This window comes from Phodopus roborovskii, unplaced genomic scaffold (genome assembly GCF_943737965.1).
Source record: "Phodopus roborovskii unplaced genomic scaffold, PHOROB, whole genome shotgun sequence".
NCBI classification, from domain to species: Eukaryota; Metazoa; Chordata; class Mammalia; order Rodentia; family Cricetidae; genus Phodopus; species Phodopus roborovskii.
The window spans coordinates 2,873,963-2,899,148 of NW_026126638.1; the positions used below are offsets into that span (position 1 = coordinate 2,873,963).

Genomic DNA, 25,186 nt, shown 5'->3' on the forward strand with positions numbered 1-25,186 from the left:
TTGGCCACTCCTGGTGTGTGGGGCTGTTGAACCATATTATGTAATAAACCAGAGCCTCGGGGGCAGCCAGCATGCTGTGCAGAGGTAGCTCCCCTGAGCAGCTGATATGACAGATTGGTGTAGCTCAGCCCCTCATCTAAGCCATCCATAGCTCCTGCTGCCCCAGCTCGTGGAAGAAGATACACATAGGCATTTCCCCACTTGCTTCCACTAAATCTTGGCTCATCAAGCAAGAGTGATTGACAGCCCCCAAAGGCTACTGAGAGAACTATGTGAAAGAAGGGTCCAGCAAGGCCTCCTCCACCTGTTACTCTTTTCTTTATCACTTCGTATCCAAAGGGTCCCTAAGCCCTGAGTAAAGGGTCAAGTGCAAATCTGGTAAACCAAGACGCCCCAGCAGTTGTCAGGTTAATTAGCCTTAAGGAAAATGATGTGGCTATCTGAGCAGAGTGGGGTTGCTATAGAGACAGGCACAGGAGGTGCCTTTAGAGTGGGGCCTCATCACATCACCCGATAAAAATAAGACTGGAGCTTTTTAATAGAATGAATTACTTAAGTTTTATATTTAACAGGGGACAGCACCAAAGCTATTACTGGTTTTCAGAATATTTTAGGAATCTGAACTGCCTGCTCGCCCCTGCATATGTCAACACCCATCACTACATGTGCCGTGGGGGGCAGCAGTTAAGCCCTGGATGCCCGTGTGTCACCCCCACCCCCCGAGATGAGAGATGGCCTTTCTCACTTCTAGTTTGTCCTTCCTTAATTGGGTGAGAGATTTCTGATGGGTTTCAGACAATGGTCCATGAAGGGCTACGTGGTTCAGCAACATCCCTTTGCGTTTGCCATGCCTAGTCATTATAAAAACCACATAAGCTAACTAGCTTGCCCTTCGGATGAGAAGAAGGAGGCTCCAAAAGGTCCAAAACTTACCCAAGGCCACACAGAGCTCCCCAAACCCATTGCTTTATAAAATGCCATTATATCTGTGACACTTGCACAGAAAGGAATGGGAAATGAGGTGGACCCAAGGAGGGGAAGGATCCCATGTCATTTGGGGACAGCCAGTGGCCCTTGCTATACTTTAGTTACATTTTGAAAGTGGATGTGTTCCAAGGAATACTCCAGGGGTTCTGACCTGTCTTCACTAAGGAGCACCTCACTAATTACAAGAAATTATTTCCAAGCCAACATTTCTGCATTACTCAGCTTCCTTTTACTGTAACAAAATGCCTGTGCTGATCAGCTTAAAGGAGGAAGGCTTTGCTTTGGCTCATGGTCTCCGTGGCTCCAGCCTGTGGTACTTCATACAGTGAAGAAGGTCTGTTCACTTCATGGCATCCAGGATGCAGGTAGGGGATGGGAGGTGGGAAGAGACTATCATCCCAAGACTGGCTTCAAGAACGTACCTCCAGTGGCCTAACTTCCTCCAATGACATAACTTTCTCCTCTTGGGCTTCATCTCTTATAGAATCCTCCATCTTGCAACAGTACCACAGGCTGGGGGCCAAGCCTGCAACATAGGGGCCTTTGGAGGCCATTCTACATGCAAACCATAGCATTTTCTGAACCATTTAGCAAAAGACTGGGATGCTAGTTCCTGGGGTGGTAGGAATGTGGTTAACAAGATTCCAAGCTGAGCATTGGTCAGAGGATACCTCTGCTCTTGTGCACATAAAACTTAATCTATGAAATCAAGCTGGGCATCCAAAGTAAAGTTCTTCCATCTCTGGATTACTCTTGGTTACTCCTATTCAGTGGGATGCTTCCAAAAGCCCTACTTTAATGTATGTATTTTTTTCTGTAAAGGCCTATGTGGCTGACTTTATCTATGGCCACACAGCTTCAAGGGATTGAAGAACCCATGTCTGGGACTGAACTGACAGAAATGATAACCAAAGCATCAGTCAACTGAACAAGAGAGGAACAGAAAATATGCAGAAGTCATGGACTGGTGGCTCAGCCCCAGACCTGAGCAGGAGGCTTAGGACCACAGGGCAGGTGTTGCTAGGCTAGACTGGCTAGGCATGGAACTTGCAGAGAAATTTGTCCAGCAGCCTTCAGTGAAAGTGTGGCATGCACATGAGGTGGCATCTGGGTCTTACCAGCACAGAGCAGTATCTGGGCTCATGCTGTGTTCAAAATAATCCTTAGTACTATTGTCACCATATTTCCTCCCCAGGATACACACACCTCTTACAGTTCCCACACTGCTGTTCCACCAACAGATTAGGAGCTGGATTGCTGGACAAAGAATCCAGTTGTCAAACTCAAGTTGTCTTCTCGGGTGGCCTTTGTTAACTTATTTCACTCTCCTAGATGTGAATCCCTTCGTCTATAACCATTTTTAGTAACCCTTTTCACTGCATTTATTTAGTATAGTATAGTGTGTGTGTGTGTGTGTGTGTGTGTGTGTGTGTGTGCATGCTTGCAGCGTGCATTCTCACATGTGGCATGGTGCACATGTATAGGTAAGAGAACAATTTGCAAGGATCCTCTCCTTCTACCATCTGGGACCCAGGGATCAGACCCAGGTCATGACATTTGGTCAAGAGCACTGTTTCTTACCAAGCTATCTCACCAGCCCAGGATCCTTTCTATACCCTTTTAAAATAATTTTTAACCTCGGGTAATAGACACGTTCTGCTTAAATGACATATGAGAAGAGAAATTGGGTGTAAGGGTAACTATAGAAATGTTTTTAGTAGTTTATAACTGTAATATTAGCCTAGCAAAAGTTAACTGCCAGGGCTAGAGAGATGGCTCAGCCATTAGAAGCACTTACTGCCCTTTCAGAGAATTCAAATTTGGTTCCCAAAACTTGTGTTGGGTAGCTCATAATCACAGGTAACTTCAGCTCTAGGGGATCCAACACACTTCTGAACTCCAATGGCACCCCCCACACACACACACACATGCACATACTCACAGACATAGGCATACACACTTAAAATTTTTAAATTATTTTAAGTTGACTGAAAATACAGACATTTGGTAAAGTGTGTGTGTGTGTGTGTAACAAGAAAGTCATTTTGTACCTAGGGCTATAGCTCAGTTGATAGACTGATCGTTTATATCCAGGAAGTCTTGAGTTTAATCCCCCGTATCACATAAAGCCAGGCTTGTTAGCACATTCCTGTAATACAAGTTCTGAATATTCAGAAGTTCAAGGTCATCCTTGACCACACAATGAGTCTGAGGCCATCTTGGGATGGATGAGACTTTGTCTAAACACAGACACACACACACACACACACACACACACACACCAAAACATTTTGTCCTGCTGAAATAATCATTCAATGTCTACTTGGTACATAATAAGGAAAATCTATGGTAACCTCTGAAAATCTCGCTTCTATGTATAAGCAATGTCGTGAGAAGGCTTTGGACCTGTGCAGTCTATAAGCCCTGATCCTGCTACTTACTGCCCATGATAAGCCTCATCTGAGACTCAGCTTGTGCAATAGTCAAGGGGGAATGGTAACAATTAGAGGCCAAAGGTAAACTGAAGCAAGAGAAGAGCATGACACCACTTTTCCCTCTGGGTGAAAACCATGGCCAGAACCGTGAGCAGGAAAAGGTGATCCCATTTCTCCCTGCCTCCACAGCCCTCATTTTGCTGGACAACCCCTTTCCTTTATGCCCAGTACAGAATATGCATTGTCCTGTTAGACGGCCCCTCCTCAGCCATGAGCTCTTTCCATGAATAGGTCCTGAGAGTCACTTGTAGGCCAGCATCATCACCTGCCACCATGCCTTCCCATCTCTCTTTACCCTTTGCCCTCTAAATAAGGAAGCCAGCATAATGGAGCCAAGGACTGCTGCCCAATTTGGGTCCTGGGTGGCCTCTGCCTCCCTCTTCCCTGGGCCCCTAGCCAGCTCCACCCTCCCGCAGAGATGCTCTCTGCTAACTTCATTCCTGCCTCATAGTTGGAATGACAGTGGCTCTCAGAATCCCTGGGGAGTGGGGAGGGTGATGGGGGTCTGGGGAGCCAGCCAGGCCCAGGAGCAGGTTAATGTTACAGCCCTGGGTAAGTGAGCTGGGCCGGCTGACGTCAGGGTGGTGATGAAGGGGAGGGCCGGGTTGCTGAACTATAATGATAGGTCAAATCAAATAGGATCACCTCGGGACGGAGCCCTGCAAACTGGATAGAGAGTGTCCCCAAGCCATGGTCCCTACCAGCCGCAGCTCAGTCTGGGTCCCACTGCTCTCTACCCGAGTGCCTGTATCAGGCTTTGGTTTCATGTCAGCAGCCTTCATCTGCCTTCCAAAAATAAGCCCCTGCCGCCATGCCGCGGGGAGAAAAACAAGAAGGGCGGTATTTTTAGGGCCATTAATTCTGACCACGTGCCTGAGAGGCAAGGTGGATGGCCCTGGGACAGACGCTGTTCATCACTATGTTCCGGGGAGTAGGACGTGTTCAGGGCACGCTGCAGGCTCTCGTCTTCTTAGGCGTCCTAGCGGGCATGGTAGTGCCCTCACCGGCGGGTACTCGTGCTAACGGCACGCTACTGGACTCCAGAGGCTGGGGCACCCTCCTGTCCAGGTCTCGAGCTGGGCTAGCTGGAGAGATTTCGGGTGTGAATTGGGAAAGTGGCTATTTGGTGGGCATCAAGCGGCAGCGGAGACTCTACTGCAACGTGGGCATTGGTTTCCACCTCCAGGTACCTCCCGATGGCCGGATCAGTGGAACACACGAGGAGAACCCCTACAGTGAGTGTCACTAGCAGACAGCTGGGGGGCTTGCTGGCTTGGGCACAAGCAGAATCGAAAGATGAAGGAGCCTTGCGCTGGTGGGTGGGGCTGCATTCTAAAGGGAACATGCTGGACAGTGTTCAGATGGCTTGATCCCACCCTGCCCTGATAGGGGTGCAGGCAGGCCCAGGGGGCCAGGACGTAGGCATCTTGGTATTCTTAGCCATCATCCTATGTAACTGCATCCTGATGGTACTAATTAGTCCAGTACTAGGGTCTCACCTCTGGCCCTGGAGTTAGCCTGAAAAGCCATAACTGCACTGATAGGGAAGATAGGTTATGCTATCCCATCTTAGTTAGACCCATGCATTTTTGTTCCTCTTGGAGAGTCTGAAAAGTGCCTCTCAGACACACATCCTTCTCTCTGGGCTTCCTCTGGTGTCGGATGTCTGCATGGACAGTCTTCCAGCCAAGACAAGGTCTGGATAGTAGGGTCCTAGGCAAGCCATCTGGCTCTGTGTGGCTGCATTGTTTGTGAGCTGAGTGGAAGCATGTGAAGCAAACATTAAACAGTGATAATCAAAATTGACTGAGTGTGTATGTGAGTGTGAGTGTGTATGCGTGCACATGGGGGGTGGGGGGTTGCTGAGGATTGAACCCAGGGACCCAGGTATACCATGCAAGTACTCTACTACTGAGCTTTATCTCCACCCCCACAGATGTTTGAATGTTCCTTGCAATCCCCAATTCCAATGTAAAACTTTTCCATGCAGAACTGAGTGCTACAGGATTGTGACAGAACTGAGTGTGCTACAGGATGTGACAGGACATGGCCAGTGTAGTGAAGGGATGTTATAAGGTTAGAGAGATCAAGGATAGAAGTGATGGAGAGGCTGAGATTTAGAAGAAGGGGACAAACGGATGCCCCTGAAGGACCTGAGTCTCCTCTCTTACGCTTACATGAACATGAGTGTGTGTTCCGCATTTCTTTGTCAGGCCTGCTGGAAATTTCCACAGTAGAGCGGGGTGTGGTGAGCCTCTTCGGTGTGAAAAGCACCCTCTTCATTGCCATGAACAGTAAAGGAAGACTATACACAACGGTGAGTTGCTTGGGAAAGGGGAAACTCCAGGATGCAGAAAGCCTGAAGCTCACACCATTGAAACAGCACACACACACACACACACACAACACTGAGAGAAGGAAGAAAGAAGGGCTGTGATAGGAGCCCTTGCTGACACGGTACCTTGAAGCTCATGCTTCCTCTATTTCCCAGAGAAGCATCTACACCGGCCTGTGGTTCTCCCAGTCCCACCTGCCAGGACCTTTGCCCTTAAAGAAGCCATAGTTCAGAGCGCTCTTGGGTAGGGAAGAATGTGCATTCTGACACAAAGCTGTCATCCGGGCTCACAGTCAGGCCTGAGTTGCTAAACTGGAAAGACCCAGAAAGGCAGGCCTGTGGGTCAGCCTGCTGCCCACATGACACACCCCTCCAGGAGACACTTCATAGAGTAAATCAAGAGGTCTGTGGAAGGAGGCTATCTCTAGTCTTCATCAGTGTCTTGAGGACTTTAGCCTGAGTTTTATATCCTCTGGTCTCTGATCCCATGGTCTATAGAAATATCGCCCTGCCAAGCCTTCCCAGCAGGTTTTGGAACCTCAGCCCTTCCTCTGCAGTATGGATCACTGTGGGAGGGAAAATGCTGGCCCTCTGGTGAAAGGGCAAACATTAAATATGTTTCCCGAAACCCATACTTTCTCTGAAACACTCGCTTCTGGGGCTCTGTGCCTGCAACTTGGCCTATTGAAGCTGAGTCTAGCTAAGTGGTGGAGTGCTTACCTAGCATGTACTAGGTCCTGGGTTTAATCTTAAAAAAAAAGGAAAAGGAAAAGGAAAAGAAAAGATGAGGAGGAAGGAAGGGGAGGAGGAGAGGACAGTGGCTAAAGAGGAAGGACATGTTAGATCCACTACAAGAGTTCCTAGGGAGAGTGTAGAGTCTGTTCCTCCTATCCCTTGGTGGACAGAATGAGGGTTAGAAAGGGAACAGCAGCTCTGGGACAAGTGCTGGGTTCCTGGGGAAATCTTCCAGCAAAGAAAGTCTGGAAAATACTCGAGCGAGCTGCTCAGAGCATCTCTGCTTCCGAACTTTTTGAGCCAGTGTCTCAAAGTTGGTTGAAGGTGTGGGCTAAAATCAGTGCCTCCCCAACACAGTGCTGTGGACATTCATGTACACTCATCATGTTGGGAACCTGTTAGATGCATGGGTTTCCAGCACTTGCTTCAGAGACTCAGTAGCACCAGGACGGAGGCTGCCGATCTGTCTGGCTCAGGGTTTGGGTTTTTGTTTTGTTTTAGGTTGTGAGGTGTTTTTTTTTTTTTTGGAGGGGCAGGTAGCTGTGGGTGCTGCCAGACAAGGAAGTATGGCAGGTCTACCTAGTGTGAAGCCAGGCCTGAGGGCAGCAGGAGGGTCTAGGTAGAATTCTCCAGATGGAATTCTCAGACACCGATGTACCACTCTCTGGGGAAGCAGCAGGCAAAAAGCAGTCTGTGACCACCCAAGGCTTTGGAAGAACAGGCATCCTTCTTGTGGAGTGAGTCCTCCTAAAATCTCCTCCTCACCAGCCCCCAGAATCCCATCAGCTAGGAGATCTGGGACAGCTGGGTCTACAACTCTACTTGGGCATTTCAGCAGGCAAATCTACCAGAAGCCTAAGTTATAGAAACACATCTGCCACCATAATTAACAGATTATTTTCTCAATTAGAAAATAATTCAGTATGGCAAGGGAGGGGGTTGCAGACATAGGGTAAATGCATCTACTTCCCACTCACAATCTCTGGTTCTAAGAGGAGCTGAGCACTGGGAACATAAATTCTGGCTACCAGAGAAAATTCTCCCCAAGTATAGACCCTTTCACAGTAGCAAATTTCTCTGAAGTGTGAGACACCCAGACTCGCCAGGTTCTAAAGGTGTTTGGTGGAGTGCTCACTAAACAGCAGTTGTCTGGAAGCATGAGCTCTTGGTGGGATAGTCTCCCTAGACCCCAGGGCTAGAGATCGGAGCTCACTGGACAGCAGTGTCCCAGCTAGGGCACCTGATGCTTTGTGTGTGACTGGGGACCAGATGCTATTCAACACCCCTCCCTGCCCCCCATCCCTCAGCAGCAGTTATCAGTCTAAAAAAACAATTGCCAACTGATCCCAGGAGCCAGGAAGACTCCTGCTGGGTGGTGATTTCATTCACACTATTTCCCTTTAAGCCCCCCCTGAGCTGCCTCCTCCCCTAGTAGATCAGCTGCTGTAACCTCTAAATGGCATTTCTCATGGTGGGGGGAAGGGGACTGATGAGGAGGAAAAGGCAGCCACCATGTGAGCCAAGGCAAAGAAAAGCTACCTTGGAGTGGGTTTCCTTCTTTCAGACAAAGGGTTATGGAATCTAAGGTCTCTTTCTACAGATGACATAAGCCGCCCCTGTACTGAGCACATATTTGGGGTCCTGCAGAGTGGTTATGAGTGTTGTCCTGGAGAAGCATTTGGTCTCTAGCCTCTCTTTGAAGGTGGAGACACGAGGTGTCCACAATCTCTGGCTCTGTCCCTGTGTCCAGTTGCACCTGTGTGCAGAACCATCTCTAGGCCCTGCAGATAACGCATAGACAGCTGGCCCTGCAGATAACGCATAGACAGCTGGCAGGGGAAGCTCATTTGGTAGGACAGCCCAGGACTAGCCTTCTAATTACTGCCCCGTCCTACTCTCTAGCTGCTGGACTTACTTCAGGCAAAGTTGCTGAGCTTCTCATAGCCTGGACTTTTGCCATCTTGGATGTAGCCTGGAGCAGGATATAAGTGAACCCCAACATTCTCACTCCCCTTGAAGTCCAGAAAGTTATCAAGGATCCCCTCCTGAAGGGGTTCTGTGGCCATCCATTGAGAAAAATGCTTGTTGCACTTTGAAGAACTCATACCATGTTCACATACCTCTAATCAATAGGATCCCAGTGACATGCAAACCTCCCCTCTCATGTGACAGGGAGTAATAGGGCTTTAGCTCTGCATAAAGACAAGAGGATGGATGTGGCAGCATGACACCCTCCCCCCACACACATACACACAACTTTTGGGAACATTTTTACCAGAGGTATTTCAGCCAGAACACTCAGGGATACGTTACTTTGCACAATGATTTTACATTGGGAGAGTTAAAGACTATGTCTTTTTAAATAGATTTGGCTGTGCTTGGCCCTACATGGAATTTATGACATTGTTACACTAGTGCTTGAGAGCAACAGGCCCAGGAAATGTGATCTGGTGGAATTGTTTTCATGTGTTCGAGCCATAATATATGGTAGCTGCTTTCATTAACATGGTGTTTGCTTGGCTGAAGGTCTTTCTCACCAAGGCACAGTACCAGTGCTCATGAGCCACGGGAACACAAAGCTCAGAGGTGTGATGGAGAAAACTCAGGGGCTGGGCATGAGGCACCACCACCATCCCGTGGGAAACAGAGCTATCAGTAGGTTCCCGGAACTGAATTGTGGTGATGTCATGTCACAAGCCCAACCCCCCAAACCACCTGGATGTCCTGCAGGATGGAGAACTGATAGGAGCAGGGGCAGGCAGAAGTCTCCTAAAGAAAAAGAACTCTTCTTTTCCCATTTCAGGTTTGTAAAGGGTTCTGGGGAGAGCAAGGATAGATAAGTTAGAGAGGACAGAATGGAATCAAAAGCAGTCACTTAAACAAAACAAACAAATAGTGGGAAAGGGACAGACTTGAATGATCAAAATCTGTCTGATGCTCAGGACTGGGATATGGCTGGGAGCTGGTCTAGAGCAAAGCCTTTGGTTCCATTCCTGTCAAAAAAAATTTCTACTAAGCAGAAATCAAAGTGTAGCCTCTCTTGTTATCCTCAGAGAGTTGGTTCCAGGAGTCCCATGGACCCCCAAATCTCTAGGCGATGAAGTATCTCGTAGAAATTCTGTAATATCTTCATAGGACCTGTGTGCATCCTTCTAGACATTTTGACTCATCATTTGTTACTTTTAATACTTAAATGCTTCACAAAGACTACACAGATATATATTGTACTGTATTTTTTAGGAACAACTTATTAGGGAATAAAAATCTATGCATGTCCAATACAGATGCAATCTTTTCCAGAATATTTTTGGTCCATGGTGAGTTGACTCTAGGGGTACTGAACTCACAGATACACATGGTCATCTGTATATGCACCCACAGTGATGCAGATGTTTTTTTAAAAAATGGTGGTTCTTAGCCGGACTCATTCTAGGCAATGGGATGTGGACAACGCCCATAGTTTTCAACCCAATGGCTCCATTCCTCTCCCTCCCTCTGTCTGACTTCCCCTCACCAGTTTGCAAACAACACACAAAAACCTCTCCCTTAACCACTACCAGATCAGAAATAAATTCCCCTGGAAACTGGCTGGGTGAGTTCCTCTCCAGAGACTACAAAGTTAGAGCAGAGGGAAAGAAGGTGGGTGGAGGGGGGCTGCATCCCCACGAGAGACCGCTGCTTTTGATAAAAACTCCCCCCCACACACACTCCCTGGCCCATTTTACACCTTGAACTCATTGCCATTTTAAATAAATTACTTAAGTGGGTAGATAGCACATGAAAAATGATTTAAGAAGGAAGAAAAAGCATAAAGATTTCCCACACAACTTAAATTTCACTCCTACCAGTGTCTTGATGCCTATGAGTTCCTCCTGAGACACAACCTGTGTGAGACCAGTCCCTTGTGGACCATTCCTTGAATAGCTTGTTTATGCATGAGTGTGTGCGCTGGTAGCTTTTAAAGGTCACATCACAGAAGTTCAAAGATTTTTATATTTTATGTGTATGAGTGTTTTGCCTGCATACATGTCTGTGCACTACCTATGTGTCAGAGGCCAGAAGAGGGTGTTAGATCCCCTGAAACTGGAGTTATAGACAGTTATGAGCTACCATGTGAATGCTGGGACTCGAACCCATATCCTCAGCAAGACGTGGATTCAAACTATGCATCTTCATTTGGCAATATGTTTCTGAGATAGCCCAGTGCCAATATGCAAATCATTTTCTTTTCATGGCAGATAGAACCTCATAGTTTAACTTTTCATAGCTGAGACAACCACTGCCCTTTTAGTAAAGACTGGCTGTTTGGGATTCTTGCTATTAAAAAAAAAAAAAATGTTGTGCCAACTTTTATAAATATGTGGGAACTGAATGCCAAGATTTGTTCCTAAAAGAATTGCTGATCATCTATTATCCCAATTAAAAAAATAATCTAGTAGATACTGTGACTTGTCCTATAAAGAAGTAATAATGCTATACACCCAAGAACACTAAGGACCCTAGTCTCTGGGCCCTTACCAGTTACCATACCAAATGCCTTTCTCCCTACAATCTGACCATGGATCCCTGGGATCCTTCGGGGGGGGGGGGAGGTAAAGTCTAAATGTCCATAGGACTCAGGTGCTGTCCAAATGCTGTTAGAGGCATCTGCCCCAATGATTCCAGAGTACTGATGATGGGCTCTCCACATCACCCCATTATAGCAACATGAAGGGAGACCCATTGTCCCCATTGCTGCTGAGGCTAGGTGCACAGACTTCTAAAGCATTTGTTTAATTTATTCTTTTGTCAATAAATACTCGGGGGGGCAGATATCAGGGTGAAACCCTGATTGATCAGAGAAGTGGCGGAGAGGCGACAGTGACCTCTCTGTCTTTCTTCCTCCATCCCAAAGGGCTGAGAATCTTCCTAAGCCTCTCCCTACTACTTCCTGCGTCTTTCTCTATGTCCTGGAGTCTATTGTCAGTCTCAGGAGTGTCACAGTGAGACTAAAATATCCTGCAAGATTTCTTTCAGAAATTCAAGGACACCTTTGGCACCAGGGAGAAGTCATAGAGGTATTGAACTGTGGTTCCCTGTACGTGCGTATGCACACGCATATGCCAATCCCACATGGTAGTCAGAAGGGTAGAGCAACTTCCTCTATAGGGCTCTGTCTAATTCCCTTGGGAACCAGGTTCTTCTCCTCCATAAAAATGGCTATTCTCTCGGACCCCACTTGGCCCCAGAGAATGGTGTGGTCTGTGAAGCTCCACTCACCTTCTGGGCTCAAAGTCAAACTGAAAAATGAGCCTTTTGTCATTAAGGGACTACTACAGACTTAGGATAGAAGACCTAAGGGTGGAAAGAGCCAATCCGGGAAAGGACTCAAGAGCCCACTTGTTTCTCTGCTCCTCTGCCCACTACCCCATCTCCCTGGCACCACACAATTTGCTTGAAAGACAACCGAGGCCCTGAGTGGAGGAGACTGCCCAAGCTTACACTACTGGGAAGCAGAAAAGTCATTGAGTGGTGGCCTGGGCCTCCATCCTGCTTTGCCACACAACCTCTCACTGTAGACTTGGCATAGCTCTCTCGCCTCTGGATAGAACACATTCTCAACCGAGGACTTGGTAGAAAGCACATCCACCTGGAGGTCTGGAAGTCCTGCTCTGATTTCCCACAGGATCTGAATCTCATCCCTGTACGGTCCGGGCCTTGGCTTCCTCCTGGTACGGGAGGGCAATTGAGAGGAGCTGTGAGGGCTCTGAAGTGCCTCCCACTCTGACCTGCCATGTTTCTCCCCTCCTTGCAGTGTACACACTGTGGTAGTTTTTTCACTAAGGGGAGGGAGGGGGCCACAGCGGGAAGGCTGCCTCTGTGTGGCTCCGCTTGTATTTGGTACTTCCTAATTACCACTGAGTCTCTGCTGTCTGTTCATCTTCACAGCCCAGCTTCCAAGAGGAATGCAAGTTCAGAGAAACCCTCCTTCCAAACAATTACAACGCCTATGAGTCAGACCTGTACAGAGGGACCTACATTGCACTGAGCAAATATGGACGGGTAAAGCGAGGCAGCAAGGTGTCCCCAATCATGACTGTCACTCACTTCCTCCCCAGGATATAAGGACCCATGAGTGAAGGAAGGCTCAGAAAGTGACAGCTGCATCTTTTCTGTTGGAATTTTCCGCAAGAGAACAATTCTGCTCTCTGCTCGTATCCTGTGATACGAGCTTATCTTGTGCTTCAGGAGACCAGAGTTGGTTTCCTTGGCCACTGTACTGCATGGCATGTAACCCATGTGACTGAAGGGTTGCAGTTGACATCTCAGAATGGCAGTGGATCCTGTACTTTGACCTCACCTGAGGAGACACAGTATATGTGATGCTTGTGACATGTGGTCTCATGCGTAAGAAAAGGCCAGGGCGGGAGTGTACCTGTGGCCATGCATACCCATACATCTTTATGTAGATTCTCAGAGCAAAGGCATTTCAAAATGTTCTTTCTTCCAACATTGTCACCGCAAGACTCTGCCTGCCAAAGCATCACTTGTCAAGTCAGCAGGGTTGAGGTATGCCTCACTCTGTCTTGTTCATCCAGTTGCATCATCTGCATCAGTTGTCTGAGTGACCGTGAGCGGCCATCTTTTCTGTGTAGGGAGGAAGTGGGGTGTAAGAATTAATTGAAAGCTAGAAACAATTAACCTGGCACCCTGGACTCCGTGGCCACTGGACTTCTGAAAATACCAGGATGCATTGTTAAGGAAGGGGGTCCCCTCCTGGGAAGAAAGTGATAGAACAGTGTCTGCGGCCATCAGGGAGATCTGTGGAGGCAGAGGGACTGGATGTTCTGTTGAGAGCAGTGTTGCTGGAGGCCTTTGAGCTGTGTGTGGATCTAAGAACTGGCCAGCACCAGGCTGCCTGCCCATAACGTTTCCTCACTTTGAACCAGGTTTTATTTTAACCTCAGATGACAAGGATCCTAATAATGGCAACCTTCCTGGCAAGGAAGGGCAGTGTGCAAATTAGGGCATGAAGGAAGTCCAGAGGCTTTGGACTCACCATGGTGATCCCTCTCCAACTATGTCCAGGAAACACGCCCAAGTTCTCACCCGATACCCTCACTCCCTCCTCACTTGTCCTAATCTTGCATACACAATGCCACCTGGATGCGGTAGAACGGGCACTGACCTTCCATGTGTGCCTCTCTTCCTCTCTATAGTAGGAGAGGTGTGATAATCCCAGGATTCAGGCAGCCAAGCTGAAGTGGCTCCTTGGCTCTACAATGCCTTCATGCCTCTTGTCCTTTGAGAGTATTTTAAACCGAGGTTTCCCGAGAGACTATAAATGTGGTCTGCCTCCAGCCTGCAGATTCCTGAACTGTTGGAATGTTCCTAAATCTGATACCAGTGAGAGCCGTATCAGTGCACAAATATTTTCAGCATATGTTACAAAATGACCGGACACCCTCTGCTACTCTTGGGAACCCTGACCTGCAAGGCAATCCCTCATCTGTTGCAAATGCCTCTGTCTTCAACATACCTCTCTATTCGTAGCTTCGCTGCTCTATAGACAGATCTGGACTCAGGGATTCTGAGCGGAAGGTGGGGGTTGGCAATGCAAAAGAGGGACACCATTCTAGCTTCCTCCTTTGCCCTGCAAGTGTCAGGGTGGACATGGAATAGGCGAGGAGGAAAGGTAGGAAGCTAAGTGAGGTAAATCAACAGATGGTAGGAGTTCAGCCACATGCGCACCCCCCAAGCTTTGGACAGAAACTACAAGGAACCAAGTCTTGGCTCAGGTGTAAGGGGGAGAGAAACTGGTCCATCTTAACTGCTGGGATGTCGGAATGGAAGTAATCTTGGAAGGAGAAAGCCACCCTCCTTTTTAGACATCTTTGCCAGTGCCATCAACCTCATTACAGGGTTTATCAGAAATGGGTCATTTGGAATTTCAAGTGTATTCATTGCTGTTGGAATTATAAGGACAGGATGGCTGGGGCTGTGGTCTGAGATAGGGATAGGAAAAAATATTTTAAGCCACAAGATGGTCAACCGACGGCCTTCCTTCCCTCCCTTCCTGTCTTTCTTTCTAGATCTTTAAACCTACATATCTTGAGCCAATGCACTCTAGAGAGGTTTCAAGCCACTGGGATGCTACATTTTCCCCACTTCTTTGTGCTCAAGCCCTGACAAAGAGCTTCACCAACTGTCTCCTTCCACTTTTCATGGTCAGGGTACAAAAGAGGAACTACAGAATCCCCAGATGGAGCAGGTCCAGTGTTCAGCTGCCTAGGAGCAATACTGGATGAGGATTTCCTATGACTGACATCAGCCATAAGAAGCTAGGGTCTCTAGATGGTCCCAGTATTTTTCTTTATCTGTTCAATGCATGGCTGGTAATTTCAACTTTTCCTCATGGAAAGAAATTCTCTTAAGAGGTTTCCCTTTGACCTGAAGTGACTTGGGCTTCACCCAAGTCAAACCCAATCCACAGGCAAATTAAGGGACAAGAGAAAAACACAGTCAGTGAGGGGTGTGGCCCATCCCTTCTCTCCTGCTACTATGCACAGGGATGGAGTGTTACTTCACAACTGGTCACCTGTTGTTTGTAATCCTCTCACCAATGTGCAATATAGAAGCTCATGGGGGCAGAGCTGGAGGGATGGCCAGTGCTTTTGAGCACTTGATACCCCTTCAGAGGACCTGGGTTCAGTTCCTGGTACCCACAGGATGGCCACAGCCATCGTTAACTCCCTAACATCCAACACCCCATCCCTCCCGGCTCCAAGGGCACTGCATAGATGTGAGGATAGAACATTTCATTGTCCCACTGCCTCGTGACACCTCTTTTCTTCCTACTTCCATTACAGTTTTTTTTAACCTTCCTTTGGAAGACAGTGAGCAATCTAATAATTAATACCCTGCCATTACCCTTCCCAGTCTTCTGCTCTGTCTCACCCCACAGTCCCTCCAACAGACATTTATCCTTACACATTGCTCCAAGTCCTGGGCCACAACCATTCTATGGTTTAAGAAGAACAGGGTTTTTTTGTTTTTGTTTTGCTTGGGGTTTTTTTCTTGTCATCAGAATCATTACCACACGCCTTCTTTTTAGACATGTAAGTTTATCTCTAGATCAAACAGCCCAGGCCTGAAATCTTATTCTGCCCCAGCCCTAGCCTGTGAAGTTTGGTGTTCATCTCATGTGACCCTCCAGCCCCCTTCCCTGCCCTAAGACCACAGTTTCTCCAGATTCTGAAGAAGGAAGGACATTGAAGAGTCCGTGGCCCCCATTGCCTTTGTCGCTAGTGCTGTGACTGCTGGCCCTGAGTCTCCAGCATAGCATCTCTGCTGAGATTCCTTCGCCCCCCCCTTTATTTTGTTTGGAGCTAAGCTAGAAAACACCTTCAACTTTCTATCCTTATGTCTTCCCTTACTTACGTAAAACCCCACGCCACTTGTCACAGAACAGGTGACACCTCCTCCTCACAGTGGATCTTGTGAGTTACTCCTACCTTCCCTCTCCATGATGAACCAGCCATCCATGTCACTTCCCTGAAAAAGCACCAAAGATAGAAATGTTGGGACAAAGCTAGAACCAGCAGAAATACTTCAGACTGTTCTTCCATCTGAGTGGATGGAGCTCCTTCGTGGAGCAGGAGGACAGTAGCTAGCCCCAACCAGATCCTGACTCTAGGGAAGTGTGCAGAAAGCCACCATGGAGCCATGTTTGTATACCTCATGAACTACTGAAACCCCAGCCTCAGGCATGGTCCTCTCTGTCTTCATTGTTAAGGACCTTGGGCTGGATCCTGGTGCAGACCTGTCCTCAAGCTTGAGGGCAGTGGGTAGGAAATCCAGAAGCTGTTCAGTCATGTGCTTGTGAAATGTGATGTTTCTACTTTTAATATGTATGTGCTATGCACAAACCATAACATGTTCCAGCGAGAAGTTAAGGTCTTTTTATACATTTCTCTAAACTGTTTGACTCTGCCCCTCCTATTAAAAGTGACAACAAATCTCTGGATTGTAGTTGATTTTTGTCTCAATTGTCTACTCCCTTATATGGGAGTTAGGAAGCAGATGCTGGGGTGGGTTGGACACAGGTTTCTGGTGCTGCAGATGGTGAGGGCAGGAAGAACTTCTGGGGAGCCTGTTGGCCCTATTACAGATGGGGCATTTGTCTAAGAAAAGGAAAGCACATGACCAAATATAACAGGAAGCTGTATGCCCCCTTCCTTTATGCCTCCACCTAAGTTATAAGCATTTTTCTGCCTTAGAATTCACCCACTCATTTACTCACCTAGAACTACTTAGTGAGTGTCTCAGCTTCAATTTGGCTAACTTCGGAGGGTACATGAGAAACATGGTAGACCTCACCCACTCTCTCACAGATGTTCAGTCTAAAAGCTGATGTAGGTGGAGAGATGGCTTAATAGTTATGAAAGCTTGCTGTTCTTTCAACAGATCTGGGTTCAGTTCCCAGTACCCACACCTCACAAATGTTTCTAACTCCAGTTTCAGGGGATCTAATACCTGTCCTGACCCTGAGAGCAATGCGTGCACATGGTACATTGACATACATGCATACAAAATGCTTAAACATCTTTAAGGGAAAAAAAAAAAACCCTCACCTTGTGAGTGGTGGGAGGAGGAGCTGTGAAGAAGAGATGGGGGAAGAAATTGTGTAATCCTTCTCATCCCAACTTTTCCCATCCCCCCACCAAGTGATTTTTTTTTCAATATTGCAAAAAAGTAAAAATTTGGATGAGGACAAAACCCAACACCCCAAAACACATTACCTTGTAGATCCCCAAGCCTACTCTATAGACTCTGATGGGACGCAAAGAAGGTCCAGGAGTCCATATTTATGACACTTACCTAGGCAGCTCTGACAGTGAAAATTATTGTTTAGTAAGAGGAATGGAACTGCAGGACATTTGAGCAAGGAGAGCTGTTCTCTGTTCTAAAGTCCTTTCATAGGATTAAGCAAAGGTGATGAAGACCAAGGAATGTCAGCCGCTCCCTGCACATGTCCTTCTTGGGTCTCCCACCATTGCTCCCATTGCCTGCCTTGTATGCTCTTGCTCCAGCCACCCCCCTCTCCCATGCTTCTTCCTGTGTGCATTGCTTGGGGAGAAGAATACATGCCTTCATTTGAGCAAGGCTGGGTTCTGCATACATCTAGACGCTCTTGGAAGAACCTCCTGGTACTTGGTGTATTTCTGCATTTATTCATGCAATTCACATTTCTAACCTTCCGCTATGTCCAGAAACCATGTTGGACCCCTTGGAATATCATTTTGACAAATTCTACATGGGCTTATCAACTGGCAAGGAAGGCAGATGCGAAACAATTCCAGCAAACAGTTATGAGGTTATAGAGGAGAATTCTTGTGTCCTGTGGAATTTAGAAGAAGGCCTTGACCTCACACAAGTGTATAAGAGAAGCAATCCTGGAGAAAGATGAACTCTTAAGGGTACTAGACTGAGGGCAGAGGAAAAGCTGGGGCTTAGAAGAAAGGAGAGAGGGAGTATTCTTGGAGAAGAATACAAGAGATGCTTGGAAGTAGAGGGAAAGAGGAGAAAAGACAGTAGTACCTTCCTGATATAAAATGTGGCCATTGTTTCAGGTACAAAATAAGAGATCTGGGGATGATGATGGAACTCAAGATGGGTGGTGAGAAATGGTGCCATAGAATGTTTGTGTGACACCATCATACATAGTCTCTCTGAGATTCCTATTCAGACCTGTTACCTCTTTGCCATGGTAAGTAAAGTTTAAGCTCTCAGATTAAAAACAAAATTGTATCTTGTATTGTGGTGGCTTAAGTGAAAATGTCCCCCATAGGCTCAAATGTTTGAATACTTTATTTTCAGTTGATGGAGTTTTTGGGTAGGCTTGGGAGATGTGGTCTTTCTGGTGGCTTCCAGCAAAAACAATTTGGAGGCTTCCAATTGAAGTGTTCCAGGTTACAGGAGATGTTGGTTGGATAGAGTAGTGATGGAGGGATGGAAGGACATCAGAACCACCATCTCAACCACAGCCTGACCTCAGGATGCTGTTTACAGGATGAATCTAAGCCTCAAGAATCAGCATCCATCACTGACTGAGATAAATCTTGAAGGGTTCTGATTCCTTCCAGGACCATTCATCTCCCTTATACCAGTCGATGACGAAGCCAGCTTGCCACTCTCATGGCAGCATGTGTATCTACTTTTGAGACTCTCAAATCAAACAAGTGCTGATATGAACACAGGCAAAAGGGTCCTTCTGTCTCACCTGAAAAACAGACACCCCACAGAATAACTTTTCTAACTTTGCTTAAGTCTTAGGAAAAAGAGCCATAGAATGAAGGAAGACTCACATAGCAGATATTTGAGTATTTTGTTGTTGTGACAATATCCCAGGGATATTCTATACTCTGTTCATACTCAGTCAAAATATCTGTCCTGTATTCTGTAGTCTTACCCATATCCCTACCCTTACCTTTACCCTCATCCCTGGAGGCAAGCATGGTCTCACAGCCCAGATGGGCCTCAAGGTAAGGTCCTCTTATCTCAGACTCTGGAATCCTGGAATTCTGAGTGTATACCACCATGCACAGCTTCCCCCACACGCTTGTGCAATCAGAAATGCTGAGAATCAACTCTCTCAATTTCCAATGGTGTTTTAGCAGATATTTCAGCCCAAAACTTTGGACACACCCCTATTTCCAACCCCACAATTTAGGGCTCAGTTTAGGAGGGGAAAAAAGTCACACAACCAAAGTACGGAGTTAGAAGGGGCAGTAAGGGTCATGACTGTATGGGAGTCCTGAACTGTAGGGGACCTGAGGATTCTTAGAGCTGGCCAACTGGGGGATTTATTGTTCATATCTATGATTAATAGTTATTTCATTAAACTACAACATCCCTTACTTCTTGTTTAGGTGGGACACTCTCCCTCCCATGCAAACATCCTGAGTCAAGGACACTCCTGGTCCCCAGGTCACAGAGGCTGCCTCTTTCCCTGCTGTGCATGGAAGGCTGATATTAATCAGCTTAAACTGTCACCACACAATCTCACAGGTGGTATAAACAACTGACTGGTTTTCTTGCTGTTCTAGGGTCTGGAGTACAAGATCAAGGCCAAGCAGAATTGGTATCTAGTGTGTCCTCCACTACTGGCTGTCTTCCCTGTGTCTGCCTGTGGCCTTTCCTCTGTGTGTGAGCGGAAGACCTTTGGCCCATATCTCTTCCTCCACTTACAAGCCCACAGTCCTGGCAGATCAATACTTTACCATATGGCTTTGTTTAAATTTGATGGGTTCTTTAATGATCCCATGTCCAAAGATAGTCACACAGGAAATTAAGGCTTCAACCTATAAGTTGGTGGGTGAAAGAGAAGTCTATTGCAGAGCCTGGCTGGCACCTGGGCAAGTCTGACCTCATATCTGATGTCATTGTCACAACATTCCAGGAAGGCGTCTGCAGCTGATGCATTGTTCAGACTCTGAGAGGATCTGCTGTCAGCATAAATAGTCCAAAAGTGGAGGCCCCATTCTTGTGGATAAATGAGCAAGGTGGTTACATCAAAAGCAGGGATTTTAACATCTTGGGGACATTTAATAATATACAAAGACTATTCTGGTTGTCACAACCAATTATGGATACTACTGAAAAATGGCTAGGGATACTGTTTACACCCTACATCTGCTAAATAGCCCCAAATAGCAATGGGGCCAAGGCTGAGAAGCCCTGTGCTGTGGTGTAACACCCACGTGATTTGGTAAGAACTTAAGACACTGTCACTGAAACCTGGACTGGGTAGGAAAGACTGGAAAGAAGCATTTTGGATGCTTGGGTCTATGTTAGCATAGAAATTCCCATCCTAAGCAAGTCCCACCTGGAGTTGCTAAGGGTTATGAATTATCACCGTCTGTCTGGGGTTCATAGGTTTGCCCTGAGGTAAGGGACCTAGGGGAGATGGAGAAACGTGAGAGGCCAGGGTCATGACAAGGGAAGTGGGCACTAGCTTTCCTTTGGAGCTCACTATCACTTTTTGTTTTACCATATGGGGATCAGGCCTCTGCCTCTAGCGTTCCTCCCACACAGGCCAGCAGCATAGGCTTTTGAACTTTAATCAAACAGGATTTCTCCCTTTATAACTTCATTTTCACTTTTAAAAGACAGTTTATTTTCAGTTCTTTTTTAAAATTCTTTAAATTTTGTATTTATGGGTGTGGGTGTTTTTCCTACATGTGTGCTTGTATACCATGTGTGTACCTGGTGCCCTTAGACCAGAAGAGGGCGTTGGATCCCCTGGTAATGTAGTTAAAGACAGCTGTGAGCCACCATGGTGTCTCCAAAGAGCAGCCAGTGCTCTTAAGCACTGAGTCATCTCTCCAGTCCCCTCCGCTACTCCCCTGCCCATACCAATGTCCTGCTTACAAAATTAAAACATGTTTTTGGTTAAAAATTTAGAAAGCAAAAGAAAAAAATAGAAAGCTCCAGTATTATGCCTTCAATCCTAAATGTCTCCCCAACGCACCTCTGTTCAAGGTTTGTTCACTAGCCTGTGGCGCCATTCGGAGGTGGTGATGGGACCAGAGCTGGAAATGTGACTTCATGGTAGAGTGCTTACCTGGCATGGACAAGGACCTGGGTTCTTTCTCTAGAATAAAAAGAGAGGGTTTGTTTGTTGGTTTTGGTTTTGTTTTATTTATTTATTTATTTATTTATTTATTTTTGAGGCAGGGTTTATCTGTGTAACAGTCCTGGCTGTCTAGGAACTTACTTTGTAGACCAGGCTGGTCTTGAACTCACTGAGCTTCCAGATGCCTCTGTCTTCCAATTGCTGGGACTAAAGGTGGGCATCCCCACCACCCAAGATAGGAATCTTAAAGGGAAAAAATCTTCAGGACCAAGGAGTGTACTTTGAACTGGATGTGTGTTCCATCCTCTTCCATTTCCTAGCCACCACAGAGGGAAGACTCCTGGCCACCTGCTCCGGCCATAGAGTGTGATGGACTGAAACACTGGCTAATGTATACATTTCCTATTTTAAGTTGACTTATCTCAGGTACGTTATCACCAAGCCAGAAAGCTGACTAAAGCTCCCAGAAATTAATAAATAATCTTCACTCATAATCTCCCCTCCCAAAGAAGGCCATTGCTACTCAGATATCACAGTTTCCTTCAGCCTTCCATATACAAAACAAATTTAGTACATGGACAAGCACAGCTGAAGGGTGCTAGTGCAGAGGAGTTTTATTTCTGTCTCTCGTAGCTCCTTTTAAATTTGACCAGTGAGGTTAGTGTCCCTGGATGCAGAATTAGGCAGCCTGAAGAACTGTCCATCCCCTCATGGCCAAGCCATGGAGAGTTCTCAAGCTAAAAAAAAAAAAAAAAAAAAAAAAAAAAAACCGTAGTGACAAGTCAGAAACAACAAACTCCAGGAACAGAGTGAGATGCACATTGGTCTTCATTTCTAGTAAGACCCCTTTCCCAGATGCAAGGAGGGATAGAGGTTGTAGCTGCTTTTTTCCTCCCCTGCCCCCCAGTGTTCTCCTCTGGACCAATGGATACTGGCCAGGAGGAAAGCCGGTGAGAGGGAGGCTCTCACGTGAGCCCGTGAGCAGGCTCTGTTGCAAGATGAGCTTGTGCTCCAGAAATGGCTAAACCCTACTACTCATAGAAATGGCTTCGGATCACTCAGTGGTCCCACCTCTGAAGGTCCCTTGCTTACAAGGAGGACCCAGTGTCTTTATCATCTGTGGGGGCCTTTTCCCTCACTCTGTATCCTCCGAATGCCAGCCATCCACTGCCAGCTTCCTCTGTGCTCTATGCTACTTCCCTAGGCAATGGTATGGGGCAGGGTCTCTGTCACCCTTCCACTAACAAATGTCCCAGGCTAGGTTCCTGGGAAATAGCAGAAACTCCTCCCCCAACAAACTCCATGCACGTATATAACTGCAGCAGTAACAGCCTGCACTTCACTCTGAACTCTAAGATAGCAGTAGCATGTTCTTTCTGCCTTGGGATTTCACAGATGGGGATCTCGGAGCAGTCCACTGCATCCATCAACCTGAGGAGGGCGGGGTGGGAGGGGTAGTGTGCGAGGGGGTGGTGGTGGAAGGAACGGGGGAGGGTGCATGTCAAGCTTCCCATTAGTCTCCACTGAAGTCTTTTTCGAGATCTTAGGAGATTCCAGGTCCCCCTAAGATCCTAAAATGATCTTTCTTCTAAAACATCACCTTTCAAAGTTCTTGTTGTCTGACTCTCACAATGGGAAAATCTCGTGAATTCGTGAATGTAGATCCATAAAGCCAGTCACTGTACACTGTTCCATGCCCTTCTCTAGCCTTCTCTGCAAAGCCATGCTCTGTATAGGTTTAAAATATTTTAAATTCATGTTTGGCAACTGAGAAGAAAAAAGAGATAAGAAAAGGAGCCAGATTGGGGGATGGGGATTGTAGAAAAGAGTTAATTGGTTTTAACCATCCTTGGAGGTGTACGTGTGTGCTTTCCGTAGCATACCTTGTGGGTTGTGAATTTCTTGGTTGGTTGATAAAATCCTATTTGAGGAACTAAAAGTGAAAACACTTTATAAGGTATGACAAGCTGTCCATCAGAAAATGCTGAATTCCTCCATGCTTTCCAAATGTTCTAGAAACTCCAGAAAGTTCCCCAAATTCCCTAAGCTTCTTTCCGCGTCTCTCACTTGGTTCACAGCACTGCTTACTTTTCTGAATAAACGCATTTCGATTGTCCAAACCTCACTTCTTTGCCCCAGTCAGGGCAACTTATCTCCAGAGCTGTTAGTTCTGCCCCCTTGTGGTTGTCTCCTAACTAATACTCATCGCCAGAGCTTACGGATGAGGACAGCTGTGAGGACTTGGACGCTGAGTTTAGGAATAAACAGATCAGTCCTTGCCTAGAACGAGCTCAGCGATGCTTAAAGCCAGAATCCACTTGAACTTGCTGGAGAAAAGTTGGCTCACTGTGAGGAGAGGGCGGCAAAACTTGTAGAAGTGCTGGGAGCCGGGAGAAAGAGGTTCCCTCTAGACTGACCCCTAACTTGTGCTCCAGCCCCAGCACAGAGCACATCCTGGTCAATGGGAGGCTTGGAGTGTAGAGCTAACAGGTAGACAGCTAGAGTTAGAGACTTGAGGTGCCATTCTAGAGATACCTGGCCCTGTGTAAGCTATGCAAGCCTTAGTTTCCTCTTCTGTAAAAATGGGGATAATTATGCCTGCCTCCTAAGTCCATATGAAGAGTAAATGTTGAGAATTCCACATTACTCGGCCTTATATTGAGTAAACATGGCTGTTGGTGGTGAGTGGCACGGATTATTTCAGGGAAGGGTAGATAAAATAGGTGCTCCAATAAAACATTTGCTGATAATGAGTCATAAGGACATTTATTTTCAAAACAATCCATGGGAATTGTCCTAGTTAGCTTTACTTGTCAACTCGACACAGCCTAGAATTCTCTGACAGAAAATTTCCAGGGAGGAACTACCTTGTTCAGGTGGGTCTGTGAGTTTGTCAGCGGGAATTCGCCTGGGTTATTGAGTTTTGATGCAGGAGGACCCAGCCCACGATGGGCAGCCCATGCCTCGGTGGGCCTGAGCTGTATAGAAAAGCTAAGGATGTGAGTGGATGAGACAACACCGTTGTTCTTCAGCTCCTGCTTAAGTTCCTGCCCAGCTTTTCTCAGTGATAGACTGGGAATCAAAGTGTAAGTCAAATAAAACCTTTTTTCCCCCAAGTTGCTTTTGATTGCAGTGGTTTTTGTCTTTTTTTTTTTTAATCACTGCAACAGAAATCAAAGTAGCACAGACATAAATACGACTTTTCTATGTATTAAAAATAAGTTAATTTGCATCCTAATGAGGTAGCTGTGTTTGAAATTTTTTGTTATTAAAAGTGCTGTTGGAATGGCAGAAGAGGGGGGGAGAGGGAGAGAGAGCTGATGAATTAGATCTTGTCACTAGAAAAGACAGAGACAGAGACCCATTACCAGGTGGTTCACCACCCTTTCTGGCCTGTCCCTGATGCCTCCTTGTAAGGTTTTGTCTAATCAGCTTATAACTGCATCTTGTCTGAATTTAGCAGAGACTAGGTGCCCAAAGTAAAGACCCAGGGGATGTACCAACAGTGCTGATAAAAATTTATACTCACATCCAAACCCCACATTAACCCATAAGGCTTCTGGCTAAGATGGAGGATGGATCCCTGAGTCACAGAGTACAGATTCCTCCTGCCCATCAGTCTCCTTCATCAGGCCAAGGCAGTCAGTGACCTGAGCTAAATAGCCAGGACTGAATTTAAGTATACTAGGACCCTTCCTGCCCTATCTGGATCCCTTTGGTGATCTGCCTATCACCTTGGACTTCTGGTTGGCAAGAACATGCTGTATTTATAGACCATCTTTCTGAGAACCCTGAAGGCTCTTTTTGGAGATTAGCTCATTGCAGCAGGGGTGGAGGGGGGTGATGGAGCCAGAGGCTGGTGCTCCTATCGCTGTAAGGTAGAAGAAGGAGCTAATGTGGAGGCTGGAGACTCCCTGAGCCTCTCCAAGGAATCTCTCAGCCCCTCTTTTCCTGGCTGACACTGAGATCTTAGCCCAGTGACAGGCATAAGAAGCTTCAAGGAATAATCTGCTGTTG

The 25,186-nt window shown here is 46.7% G+C and overlaps 1 protein-coding gene across 1 annotated transcript; it reads left to right on the plus strand.

Annotated features, from left to right (window-relative positions):
• The first annotated feature begins 4,029 nt into the window (after positions 1–4,029).
• Fgf6 (fibroblast growth factor 6) lies at positions 4,030–12,772 on the plus strand. Its single transcript, XM_051173030.1, has 3 exons — positions 4,030–4,717; positions 5,696–5,799; positions 12,481–12,772. The coding sequence occupies exons 1-3, from the start codon at positions 4,372–4,374 to the stop codon at positions 12,655–12,657; spliced, it is 627 nt and encodes a 208-aa protein (XP_051028987.1). The 5' UTR covers positions 4,030–4,371; the 3' UTR covers positions 12,658–12,772.
• The last annotated feature ends 12,414 nt before the right edge of the window (positions 12,773–25,186 follow it).

Excerpts from the sequence above, each read along its gene's own strand:
- Fgf6 (XM_051173030.1), top strand. The coding sequence starts at position 4,372 with ATGGCCCTGGGACAGACGCTGTTCATCACTATGTTCCGGGGAGTAGGA. Across the intron at positions 4,718-5,695 it reads ACACGAGGAGAACCCCTACA|GCCTGCTGGAAATTTCCACA; the intron begins GTGAGTGTCACT and ends TTTCTTTGTCAG. Across the intron at positions 5,800-12,480 it reads AAGGAAGACTATACACAACG|CCCAGCTTCCAAGAGGAATG; the intron begins GTGAGTTGCTTG and ends TCATCTTCACAG.